The sequence below is a fragment of the Corythoichthys intestinalis genome, chromosome 8 (assembly GCF_030265065.1).
Source record: "Corythoichthys intestinalis isolate RoL2023-P3 chromosome 8, ASM3026506v1, whole genome shotgun sequence".
In the NCBI taxonomy this organism is placed as follows: Eukaryota; Metazoa; Chordata; class Actinopteri; order Syngnathiformes; family Syngnathidae; genus Corythoichthys; species Corythoichthys intestinalis.
In genome coordinates, this window is record NC_080402.1 from 2,569,490 (window position 1) to 2,582,749 (window position 13,260).

Sequence of the window (13,260 nt, forward strand, 5' to 3'; positions counted from 1 at the left end):
AATATGTATATGTTTAAAAGTATTTACTTTTTTCATTTACCATTATTTGATGTTTTTTGTCGTAAATACATATTGAAAATAATTATTACTCATTTACTAGTCATCATTCATTTATCATAATTTTTAAAAACTGAAAGTATTAATATTTTAATACTAAATTTTTATTACTGGTAGTAAAAATTTTGTTATTTAATTTGAAAAAGTTTTTTAAAATTATAAAAAGTATACTAAAAAAAGTATTTGTGTTAATTAGTTATAAATACTAATTACTATTATTTATTTATTTAATATATAAATATTATTGCTCATTTAATATTATTTATTTCATAATTATTTTTTAAAACTGAAAGTATTAATAATATTTTAATACTATATTTTTATTACTGGTAGTACAAATTTTGTTATTTGAGAAAATTTTTAAAAATTATAAAAAGTATAATAAAAAAGTATTTGCTTTGTGTTAATTAGTTATAAATACTAATAAATCACTATTATTTAATTATCTATTTTTTATTTGTATATATATTTTTACTCATTTACTATTTATATTTTCAAGATTGATATTTTTTAAAAATTGGATGATCACTTTTTTACTATCATTTAAATTTTGTCATGATTTTTTGTTATTGCTGTTGGCCCCTCCCACTTCAAATGGATTGGACGTCTATCGCCGTCATTGGCACTGGAGCATGATCATCCATGTATAGATTTTTAGTCGGTATAGTTATGACGGACACGTTCAACTGTTGAAGTCATTTTTCCAGTGAAAAAGTTTTTTTTTTTTTTTTTTTTTTTTGCGTGCCATCTTAACAATAATTACCTTTGTCTTTGTTTTCATCTCCCGTCGTTGCTTCTCGAGGCGACACTTGGTGTTCCGCCGACACGACACCCTCATTCAATCACGTCACATGTCGTGCGCGGCCCCCTTCACACTCCGGGCTTTGTCAGCAGCAGCAGCTCAGGCAGATTATTCTTACTGTCTGTCACTTTTTTTTTTTTGCTCTTTGCCTCCCAGCTGCACTCTGCTGTCCTTTGTGATGGAGCTGCTGAAGAACTCCGTGGCCATGCAAGAGCAAGTCCTGGCTTGCAAAGGTTTCCTGGTCATCGGGTATACTTTGGAGAAGGTTAGACATTTTTTTTTTTTTTTAAACCCGAGTCTGCGTTTTCTTTTTCGTCTGACCGACCTCAATTTTTTGCAGTCTTCCAAGGTGCACGTGACGCGGCCCGTCCTGGATATCGTGCTGGCCTTCTCCAGGTATCTGAGCAACTTGCAGAACGGTATCCTGCTGCTCAAGCAGCTGTGCGACCATATTCTGTTCAACCCAGCCATTTGGATCCACGCCCAAGCCAAGGTATCTAGTGCGCTAACGGGATCGGAACTGTGTAGAGACGTCAAAACTTGTGATGACTGTTGTTTTTGATCATCAATTATTTGCTGCTAGAACATGCCAGTTCACATATATTGATCGTTTATCAGGGCCCCCATCAGGCCTCTTGTTTTCGCTTTTCCACCTAGGGACTGTCGGATCCCATAGTGAAAGCTTATGGCACTGTTTTGTTTTCCCTTTTCCACCCAAGGAATCTGGGATCTCATTGTGAAAGCTCATGGCACTGTTTTTGTTTTTCCTTTTCCACCTAAGGAGTCATAGCACCAATACTGAAAGCTGATGGCATCGTTTCCCCGCCCTTATCCATCCTACGGTTTTCCCTTTTCCACCTAAAGAGTCTGGGATCCTATTGTGAAAGCTTATGGGCACTGTTTTGTTTTCCATTTTCCAACTAAAGAATGATGGCACCAATAGTGAAAGTTGATGGCATTGTTTCTCCTCCTCTTATCCATCCTCCGGTTTCCCATTCCACCTAGGCATGTGCCGGTATGAGATTTTCACGGTACGATAACCGTGAGCAAAAATACCGCGGTTTCACGGTATCACGGTATTGCAATTATAGCTCCAAAATTTTGAGATGTATGGGTTTTAAAAAAAAAAGAAAAATTTCCATTGAACAGGATTTCTTTTCAAAACATATTTGCAAATAGGAACATGAATATAATGTGAAAATAAATAAACAAAAAATAACATTTTATATAAAATTAAAATAAATAGAACCTAGACTATACCCACAGCCACAGCTCAAGTTGCTCAATATTAGACTAAGAACAAAATAATTGCTATAAAGAGTAAAAAGACTTCTAAATAAAATTAAAAATATATACTGTATGATTTTTTTAAGGGGGAAGCTCAAGTGAAGTTTCGCCATTTTCAGCCACTGTGTCAACTCTAGTCTACATGATGCCATGCCTTTGTGTTAAAAAGAACAAAGAATTCATAAGTTAATAAGTTAGTTGAAAATGTATAAGTTAGTTTTATAAATTAGTTAAAATGTAAATATTGTTGAGGAAAGGTTTCATCTAAAAAAAAAAAAAAAAAAAAAAAGTGAGGACTGAGACCTCCTTTTCTCAATTGGCGATCTTTGACGCGATTCTTTTTCTTACCCCCCTTCATTCAAGCTTGTCTCTCACTCAGCGGCTGTGAGACATAAAACCACAACGAAGCTGCTCTCCCAGCTTAGCCTAGGCTAACATTCGTCTTTGTAAGTTTTAGTTAGTTTGTATATTGAATTTGAAAGGAAAATGTGCGTTTTGTTTTTGGCGAACTTTTTAATGGTGCTACTGCTATCCTGTTGAACCTAATCACACGTGGAAAAATACAATTGTACAACGTTTTAAATGTATTCATTTGTATATTTCACCACGATTTGAGAGCTCAATAAATTGAAGAAAAGTACGCCTTGTGTTTGGAGGATTTGTTTGTGGGTTTGCTGGCTGTTTAGCAGAATAGCATCACTGACACTCAAGGCAACAAACGGGAAGGGGTGAGCGCTGCCGCACCAAGCCACTTCGGCTGCATTTTGGCACATGAAAAATAGCGAATACCGTACTAAGGTATGACGGAAAATTTTAGTGGTTTTGAAACCGCGACGTTTTCACACCACGGTAAACCGTGAAACCGGTAACCGGCACATGTCTAATTCCACCTAAGGAATAGTAGAGCCAATCATGAAAACTCAGGGCACAGTTTTGTTTTCCTTTTTCCACCTAAGGAACTGCGGCACCAATAGTGAAAGCTGATGGGATTGTTTTTGTCCTTTATCCATCCTTCAGTTTTCCCTTTTCAACCTAAGAAATCTGAGATCCAAACGTGAAAGATCATGGCACTGTTTTGTTTTTCCCTTTTCCACCTAAGAAAACAGGGCGTCAATATTAAAAGCCGATGGCACCCCCTCAAATCCATCCTCCTAGTTCCCCCTTTCCACTTCAAGAATTTGTCACAGCTCATGGCACCGAAAACTGATGGCATTTTTTTTTCTTCCTTCATTCGCTTTCTTATTTTTCCTTTTTCTCCTAAGAAATTGGGGCACAGGAAGTGATTTCACACCCCCGTTCGTTCACCCTAATTTTCCTTTTTCCGCCAAAAATAAAAAAAATCAGGGTACCAACAGTGGAAAAATGGTGCTATTATGTTTTTTTTACCCCTGCTTATAGCATTATTTTCCCTTTTCTATCTAAGGAATCGGGAAACAAATAGTCAAAGCTAACGGCATTGTTCCCCCCCCCCCCTTTTTCAACCCTCTTATTTACAATTTTCCACCAAAGAAATCAGGGTGCTGATAGTTAGCTCCACTCACATCCACCCTCTTTACCTCCCCACCCGCCTTTCTAGCTTAGAAATTGGGGCACCTATCGTCAAAGCTGATGGCATTGTTTTGTCTTTTCCCCACACTAGTTGTCTGTTTTCTCCCATGTATACATCACTCATTACGTTTTCTTTTTTCCCTACGCAGGTGCAGATGAATCTGTACACGTACTTGGCCACAGAGTTCATCAGCACCGTCACCATCTACAACGCCATCCGCCGCGTGGGCACCGTCCTGCAGGTCATGCACACGCTCAAATACTACTACTGGGTGGTCAATCCTCAGGACCGTAGCGGCGTCATACCCAAAGGCCTCGGTAAGGATTCCACTCAGGGTGTTCAGGATGGTCCGCTAACTGTCTTCTATTTTTCAGACGGTCCCAGGCCCAAGGAAATTCTGTCTTTGCGAGCCTTTCTGCTTTTGTTTGTCAAGCAGCTCATCATGAAGGTAAGTTGCATTTCTATAAGAGTAATGGGAATAATGTCTGTTCTGCTAATTGATGCTTTGAATTGACGTCCAATCCGTTTGAACTGGGAGGCTACACTCATCCCTCCCACATCAAACGGATTGGACGTCTGTGGCTGTCAGCGGCAGCAAATGTCAGGCAGTGAGTTAATTTTGGAGAGACAGCGAGAACCAAAGGTGGTATTTGCCATGTGGCAAAATTGATTTTGCCATGTGGCATTTTTTTGCCATGTGACAAAATTGATTTAACCATGTGGCTTTTTTTTTTTTTGTTTTTTTTTTTGCCATGTGGCATTTTTTTTTGGTATGTTACAAAGTGGATATGGGTATGTGGCCTTTTTTTTTTTTTGTTATGTGGAAAAATGGATATTTTGGCATGTGGCTTTTTTTTTTTGTATGTGGCATTTTTTCCCCTTTTTTTGTATGTCACATTTTTGCAGGCCATGCACGTCCATGCAATTGACGGCTACGTACGTCCAAATCTTCCATTAATTTTGAATGGCAAAAAAACGTGTGGCTGTGATTTTTGACCATACACATACCATTATAGCGTATTGACATTCAACTGGCACCCAAGTCAGGCTGTGCCATTGACGGCTATGAACGTCCACATTTTCCATTCATTTTGAATGGCAGAAAAACTTGTGGTTGTGATTTTTGACCATACACTTTACATTATAGTGCATTGATAATCAACTGGCATCCCCCCCAAAAATGCCACACACAAAAAAAATGCCACAACTAGAGATGTCCCGATCGATCGGCATCCTGATCGATCGGGTCCGATCACGTCATTTTCAAAGTATTGGAATCGGCAAAAAAATATCGGACATGCCTTTTTTTAATAATATTTTTCTTTTAATTAAATCGTTTTCTAATTGTATTTAACGTTACAGACATAATGTTACACTCATCCAGAGTCTTTAGTTTAGGCTTAAGGTAGGGTTATCAAGTATATCCCAATAACGGCGGTAATTAATTTTTAAAAAAATGTATCACGTTAAAATATTTATTGCATGCGCTGCACAACCCACTCACGCATTGTCGCACTCAATCTGTAATGGCGCCGATATACCTATATAGAGAACTAAAAGGCAGCGTAAAATGAGTAGAGTGAATTTTGGCAGCCTTTGGAGCCTTTTTTTAATTGGCTAAAGCCTTACAATCCCTCTCCCTATGATTAGAAACATCGTGAGAAGCAATGTGGGGAAGCAAAGTAGTAATTGATCTTTTTCTTATCACCATATATTATTTCCCAACGCAGAGAAGATATATCAATTGGTAGCACTACGCACAGTTATGGTTCCACTTCCCATCATGCATTTGGGCATGGCTACAGTATCATTTACTGAAAGCTCAACAAATACACTAGATGACAATATTTAGTCACAATATACAAAGTCACATTTGTCTTTTAAGAATTACAAGTCTTTCTATCCGTGGATCCCTCTCATAGAAAGAATGTTAATAATGTAAATGCCATCTTGAGGATTTATTGTCATAATAAACAAATACAGTACTTATGTACTGTATGTTGAATGTATATTTTGGTCCGAGTTTTATTCATTTTTTTCTAAATGGATTGCCAAAATGTACATGATCGGGAAAAATTATCGGGAATGATTGCAATTGAATCGGGAGCAAAAAAAAAGCAATCGGATCGGGAAATGTCGGGATCGGCAGATACTCAAACCAAACTAAAACGATCGGGATCGGATCGGGAGCAAAAAAACATGATCGGAACAACCATAGCCACAACCAAAATCCTTTTTCCACATACCCCCCCCCAAAAATGCCACATGCCAAAATACATTTTGCCACATGGCAAAAAAAAAAAACCACATGGCAAAATCCATTTTGCCACATGGCAAAAATGTAAATGCCCCCAAAAGAGTGGCTGTGAATGATGTACAGTAGTTATTTTGGATTATTTCCTGTTGATTCTGGGGCATTTCCGGGTACCTTCCTGTTGATTTTTGGTTACTGAACAGGAAGTGACTCAAGAATGTCCCCAAATGAGTAGGAATTGACACAAAATCAACAGGAAGTAACCTGTAAATGCTTTAAAATGAACAGGACATGACCTCTAAATGCCCATAAAAGATTGGCTGTGAATGCTCCTGTTATTTTGGGTTATTTCCTGTTTGTTCTGGGGCATTTCCGAGTCACTTCCTGTTGGTTTTTGGTCACTGTACAGGAAGTGTCTCGACAATGTCACCAAATGAATGGAGAGAGACTCAAAATCAATAGAAAGTAACCTGTGAATGCCCTAAAACAGACATGTCTAAAGTCCGGCCCGGGGGCCAAATGCGGCCCGTGGACAAATTTCATCCGGCCCCCAGCATCTGTCACAAAATCAATAAAGTCTGGCCCACACACAGACTTAATAAAATTGGTCAGCAGTACTGCTACCAGCATATGAAATATCTTACACACTAAATGCTGCTCCTCATTTACCCACGAAAAGGCAGCAGCACTTTAAGCAACATTACCCCTTGTAGCCATTACTCCAAATTTTTTAAAATGGCGACAATCAACAAAAAAAAAAAAGAACGTTGACTGCGACGGCCGACGCTTCAAGGATAGGTGGAAATTGGACTGTTTCTTCACTAAAATACGCAACAACTGTCTGCCTCATTTACAAAAAGACAGTTGCTGTTTTTAAAGAGTTCAATGTGAGACGATATTACCAAACAAGATACGCTGACATGTACGACAAGATTACAGGGAAGATCCGTAGCGAGAAATTGAAGCAACTTGAAGCTAGTTTAATTTCACAGTGGCAGTATTTCGCAAGAGCCCGAGAGTCGAAAGAGAACGCCACAAAAGTTAGTTGCGAGATTGTTGAAATTATTAATTAAAAAAAATAATAAAGCAAATGTGACACACAATGGATTGCTAAAATTTGCTTAAATATATTGTTCGACATAAAGGACGTCGGCCAAGGTCGGCCCCCCAAATTTTTGCCACACCAAATCTGGCCCCCTTTGCAAAAAGTTTGGACACCCCTGCCCTAAAATGATCAGGACGTGACCTCTAAATGGCCACAAAAGACTGCCTGTGAATGCTCAGGTTATTTAGGGTTATTTCCTGTTGATTCTGGGGCATTTCCGGGTCACTTCTTGTTCATAGGTCACTCCCTGTTGATTTTGGGGCATTTCGTGTTGATTTCGGGTCACTTTCTGTTGATTTTAGGGCATTTCTAGTTAACTTCCTATTGATTTCAGGTCATTTCTTTTTTATTTTGGGGCATTTACAGGTCACTTTCTGTTGATTTTGTGTTACTGAATAGGAAGTGACTCGAGAATGCCCCCAGATGAGTAGGAAGTAGGGCTGCAGCTATCGATTATTTTAGTAGTCGATTAATCGATGAACTAGTTAGTTCGAATAATCGAGTAATCAGAAAAGGAACATGAAAAATTAAAATACCTGAGCTGAGCCTCAAACGGTATTAAAAACAAATTAATGAGGATCTATGTACAACAAAAGAACAATTGGCTAACTTACATGGCAAAAGTCCGCAAGCTTAAATGCTATAAAATGCTAACTTTTTTTCCCAATGCTCTTAGCAAATGGTTCAGACTCATATTCCCCCAAAATACGGCTAAATATACATATAAACTAAATTACAAATGCATTGAAAGACATTAGCCCAAAGAAAAACTTAGCTTACGTTGGTCTTAACAGGGAACAGTTGGATTCAGCCATGTGAAATGAGGCAGACCAGAGGGCAATGTATCCACCCTAATCAATAAACTAAATGTAAACTTTCAAAATAAAACATTACAACGCCACTTTAATTAAGCGAATACTCGAGGCAACAAAATTTAATTCGAATATTTTTTTCTAATCGAATACTCGAGTTAATCGATTAATCGTTGCAGCACTAGTAGGAAGTAACATGTATATGCCCTAAAATGAACAAGTGACCTGTAAATGCCCACAAGACATGCTCTGGCTTCAGTGCCATTGACTGCGATAGACGTCCAACCCAGTCAAAATGATTCCAATGACTAGTGGGGTCAAGTTAGCCAATAAGCTAACGTAGACACTATTCTATTGGAAGATTTTGGTAGCAAACGGTTGTTTTTTTTTTTTAAACAGAGACACCTTTTTAAAACAATATACTGGGAGCGTATCAATAACCTTTTGGGCTACAACGTATCACGATACATCACTTTTTCAATATATTGTCAAACCTCAATCTCCAATGTTTTTTCAGGATCATGGTGTAAAGGAAGACGAGCTCCAAAGCATTCTCAGCTATCTCCTCACTATGCACGAGGTGAGTGTTTACCATTACCACTAGATGGCGCCATTGTACAACAAATTGGATTTTTTTTTGTTGCTATGACACACAAGTACAAACTCATGAGTGTATGAGAATATTTGACGTTTCTAATAAATATACTAGTACAATCATCATGTATTGTCATGCAGGATGACAACCTGATGGACGTGCTTCAGTTGCTGGTGGCACTGATGTCGGAACACCCCGGTTCCATGGTACAGGCCTTTGACCAGCGCAACGGCATTCGGTATAGCAGTAGTACACACGGATTGAAACTGTCCCCCCGTGGCTTCATATTATAATTCATTTTTTTGTCTTTTTCGCAGTGTGATTTACAAGCTGCTGGCATCCAAATGTGAAGGAATCCGGGTGCAGACGCTCAAAGTGTTGGGATACTTCCTCAAACATTTGACACCTAAGTAAGCGGAATGTCCGTCAGTATTATGTTTCAATGTACACAAGACATTTTGCCAGGGATTAGATGCGATTTTTTTGCATTTTTTTCAAAGTCTGTTTTTTTCTCGTGATCAGGAGGAAGTCTGAGGTCATGCTGAGTCACGGTCTCTTCTCCCTTCTCACGGAGCGCCTGATGCTCCACTCGGCCCAGTTCTCCATGACCTCATACAACGTGCTCTTTGAGGTGGGCTCGCCTTCCAATAACAATATTGCATTCCAACACAGCACTGCATTATCCATTAGACTGCCAAAATTACTGTAATTTTCAGACTATAAAGCACGCCGGACAATAAGCTGGATCCATCAAAACTGACTAAAAAAATCGTCTTTCCGTAGATGTCTATATTGTATTATAGGGGTGTAACAATTAGAGGTGTGCAAAATTTCCGATTCTTAGATTATTCGCGATTCGGCCGTGGAAGATTCGAGAACGATTCACAAACATCCAAATTCCGATTATTAAAATATGCGAAGTAAAGCGGAAGTACACAACACTCAGCGCGCCGAGCGGTCTTCGGGACGGAACGGAGCGAGAGTAGCTAAACATCATGCTTCCCATTACCCGGCCCCTCGGGTAATGCCAATGCTCAACTCACGGCTCTAACTCAACTCATGCAACGAGATAAAAAAAAAAACACAACAACATACCTGACTGCTGCCGAAAAGCTGCTAGAAAAGTACATCTGTATAATGTTACGGTGGATATCATTTATATAGGACTAGATGCATTATTCATTTGGTAGTGTTAGCAGCACATCTACAAAAAGCTAGATGCGGGAGTTATAAACGGCCGCCATCTTAAAGCAGTACACTTCCCTCCAAGGCTGTTGTAGCGAACCTTCCAAGCAAACCTAATTAACTTTTCATCTAAAATACTCCTAAATCGGTAAAATATTGAATTGAATCTATCTTTACAATAGTTTTAAAACTCTCACATGTCGAAAGTAGACAAAAGGGAAATTATGGAATAACGGGAGCAATTTTAACAAATTTAATGGTTGATTCACAACATTAAATTAATTGAATGTAGTTTAAAACTGCTGATACAGAATGGGGACTGGAGTTTTTTATTTAATGTTATTTTTGTATATTTGTTTACTGCTATATGTTAACTTGATACTGAAATAGTAGTGTGGTTTAGTCTGAGAGTATTTTTGAACAATTTTGGAACTAATGTACAAAACATAAAAAAAAGAAAGAAAAAAAAAAAGGAGGGGGGTGCATCAATAATCGTTTTATAATCGAATCGGAGCCTCTGAATCGTAATCGAATCGTTAGGTGCCCAAAGATTCCCAGCTCTAGTAACAATACAGTGGTACGACTACATACGAATTTAATTCTTTCTAGGACCTGGTCTGTAAGTCAAAATGATCATATGTCGAATGGGATTTTCCCATAGGAATACATTACAATTCGATGAATTCCTTCACCAGCCCAAAAACCTACGCTAAATCCTTCATAATTGCTGTAGGAACCATAACAAATAGCAACTAGGCCTGCAAGCAGGACTGAACGGGCCCTCGCAGTTTGGCGAAACTCTGACGGCACATACAGTGCCCTCCATAATTATTGGATTTATAATACGAGGGGTATTCAAAAAGTAATGCACCCAACTTAATTATGTACAAACAAATTATAATAGCAACATGTATTGTACATCAAAAGAAAGGTAAAAGTGTGAGGATTACATTTTTACTTCTCCACATAGTCTCCACCTCTATCAAGAGCTACAGTCCACCTATGAACGAGGGCATGTATACCAGTGTTGTAGAACTCAGCCGATTGCTCTCTAAGCCAATTCTCGACAGCAGTTTTCACGTCATCGTCATTGCCATATCGGTTGCCCCGGAGTCCTTCTTTCATTGGACCAAAGAGGTGGTAGTCTGACGGTGCCAAATCTGGATAATATGGCGGATGTGGTATCACAGTCCATCCAAATGAAGTGATGACCTCCATGGTCCTGATGCTTGTGTGAGGATGTGCATTGTCATGCTGGAGGAGCACATTTTGAATACCCAAGGGACTCCACGATTAATGGGCACTGCCTATGCTTACATCAAGCTTGGATGCCAGCTCCTCAACAGTAATGCGCCTGACAGTTCTTATCAACTCATCAGCATAAGTTTTGTTGTCAGGATTGACAGAGGTGGATGGGCGACCATTTCGGGGCTTATCGGCTATGCTGGCTTTACTCACCTCTTCAGGGTCTTCAGTACTGTTTTTAAATCGCTGTACCCATCTTTTTACAGTACTATAGTCTATGGTATCATCCTTGTAGACATTTTCCAGCCGGTTGTGAATCCTCAGAGGGGTTTCTCCCTCTGCAACAAGGAATTCGATTCCAGCTCTTTGTTTCTGATGAGCTTCAAGAGGGGCAGCCATTTTGGAAGCTAGTTTAAGCTTAAAAATCTTAAAATAAGAAAAACACATACAACAATCGCAAAAAGGTGTGTCCTATCATGTTTGTGCCAGATATAAACAAGATTGGTGAAATCCTGTACGAGCAATGCACTTGAGTGCGTTACTTTTTGAATGCCCCTCGTAATTGTGTTTTTTAGCTTCTAAAATTTTTTCCCTTTCTAAATAATATGGGACCCTAATGGAAAAAAAGAGAAAAATCCAAGTGATGCTGTGGGGCTGTTTCGCTTCCAAAGGCCCTGGGAACCTTGTTTGGGTGCATGGCATCATGAATGCTTTGAAATACCAGGACATTTTAAATCAAAATCTGTTGCCCGAAAGCTGAAGATGGGGCATCACCGGGTCTTTCAGCAAGACAATGACCCTAAACATATGGCCAAATCTACACAGAAATGGTAATCAAGCTCCTTCCATGGCCATCTCAGTCCCCAGACCTCAACCCCATTGAAAACCTGTGGGGTGAGCTGAAGAGGAGAGTACAGAGGAGAGGACTCAGGTCAGCAAAAGGAATGGCTGAAGATCCCTCTTTCTGTCTTTTCCCATCTTGTGAAACATTATAGAAGATTAGGTGCTGTTTAGTTGGCAAAAGGGGGTTGTACAAAGTATTAACACCAGGGGTGCTAATAATTGTGACACACATTATTTGATGTCAAATAATTATTTCTTTATGTGGGATTTTTTCCCCACTGAATAAATGCACTTGTATTGAAGGTTGGATTTTTCTCTTTTTTCCAATAAGGTCCCATATTATTTGAATAATTTAAAAAAATATTAGAAGCTAAAAAACATAATTATTATAAATCCAATAAATATGGAGGGCACTGTAGCTCAGGGTGGTGGCAGATCAATCCTCTTAGATCATTTCATGAGAAACTAACTTGTGCTTGAAACTTGCCTCTTTTTTTATTTTTGAACCTGTTTTGTGTTGTGGGGACTATCCTGGGATGAAAAATACATTCACACACCTAGGTGAAATAAACCCAATTGAAGAGAGTTTTACAAAAAGGAGGCGCTACGGAGCTGTGCAGGTCATGCTCTTATTCAAAACCAAATTGAATCTTCTGATTGGGCGATTTTGACCAAGTGTGCCAAATTTCGTGGCTCTATAAGCTGCCTTAGTGTCTGAAGAAATCTTCCTTTTAATAGTGAACAAAGGGTCGTCATGGGAACAGACAGAGACATGTGGACATGGGCCTTAAAATGTAGTATTACAAAAGGTCTTGTCACTTCACTGACCAATCTGAGGGTATGACTCTCAACAAGCATTGGAAGTTTGGCGTATATACAGTGCCTTGCAAAAGTATTCGGCCCCCTTGAACCTTGCAACCTTTCGCCACATTTCAGGCTTCAAACATAAAGATATAAAATTTTAATTTTTTGTCAAGAATCAACAACAAGTGGGACACAATCGTGAAGTGGAACAAAATTTATTGGATAATATAAACTTTTTTAACAAATAAAAAACTGAAAAGTGGGGCGTGCAATATTATTCGGCCCCCTTGCGTTAATACTTTGTAGCGCCACCTTTTGCTCCAATTATAGCTGCAAGTCGCTTGGGGTATGTTTCTATCAGTTTTGCACATCGAGAGACTGACATTCTTGCCCATTCTTCCTTGCAAAACGGCTCGAGCTCAGTGAGGTTGGATGGAGAGTGTTTGTGAACAGCAGTTTTCAGCTCTTTCCACAGATTCTCGATTGGATTCAAGTCTGGACTTTGACTTGGCCATTCTAACACCTGGATACGTTTATTTTTGAACCATTCCATTGTAGATTTGGCTTTATGTTTTGGATCATTGTCCTATTGGAAGATAAATCTCCGTCCCAGTCTCAGGTCTTGTGCAGATACCAACAGGTTTTCTTCCAGAATGTTCCTGTATTTGGCTGCATCCATCTTCCCGTCAATTTTAACCATCTTCCCTGTCCCTGCTGAAGAA

General features: G+C 39.0%; 1 protein-coding gene across 7 annotated transcripts in view; it reads left to right on the forward strand.

Moving 5' to 3' along the window:
* lrba (LPS-responsive vesicle trafficking, beach and anchor containing) overlaps nucleotides 1-13,260 on the forward strand; it is a 442,809-nt gene that overhangs the window by 56,153 nt on the left and 373,396 nt on the right. For all 7 annotated transcript variants that reach the window (XM_057842680.1, XM_057842682.1, XM_057842684.1 and 4 more), the window contains exons 11-18: nucleotides 1,016-1,124; nucleotides 1,200-1,352; nucleotides 3,844-4,012; nucleotides 4,070-4,143; nucleotides 8,384-8,446; nucleotides 8,602-8,699; nucleotides 8,779-8,871; nucleotides 8,984-9,092. In XM_057842680.1, the coding sequence (XP_057698663.1) occupies nucleotides 1,016-1,124; nucleotides 1,200-1,352; nucleotides 3,844-4,012; nucleotides 4,070-4,143; nucleotides 8,384-8,446; nucleotides 8,602-8,699; nucleotides 8,779-8,871; nucleotides 8,984-9,092 (868 nt within the window). The remainder of the gene's footprint in view (nucleotides 1-1,015; nucleotides 1,125-1,199; nucleotides 1,353-3,843; nucleotides 4,013-4,069; nucleotides 4,144-8,383; nucleotides 8,447-8,601; nucleotides 8,700-8,778; nucleotides 8,872-8,983; nucleotides 9,093-13,260) is intronic.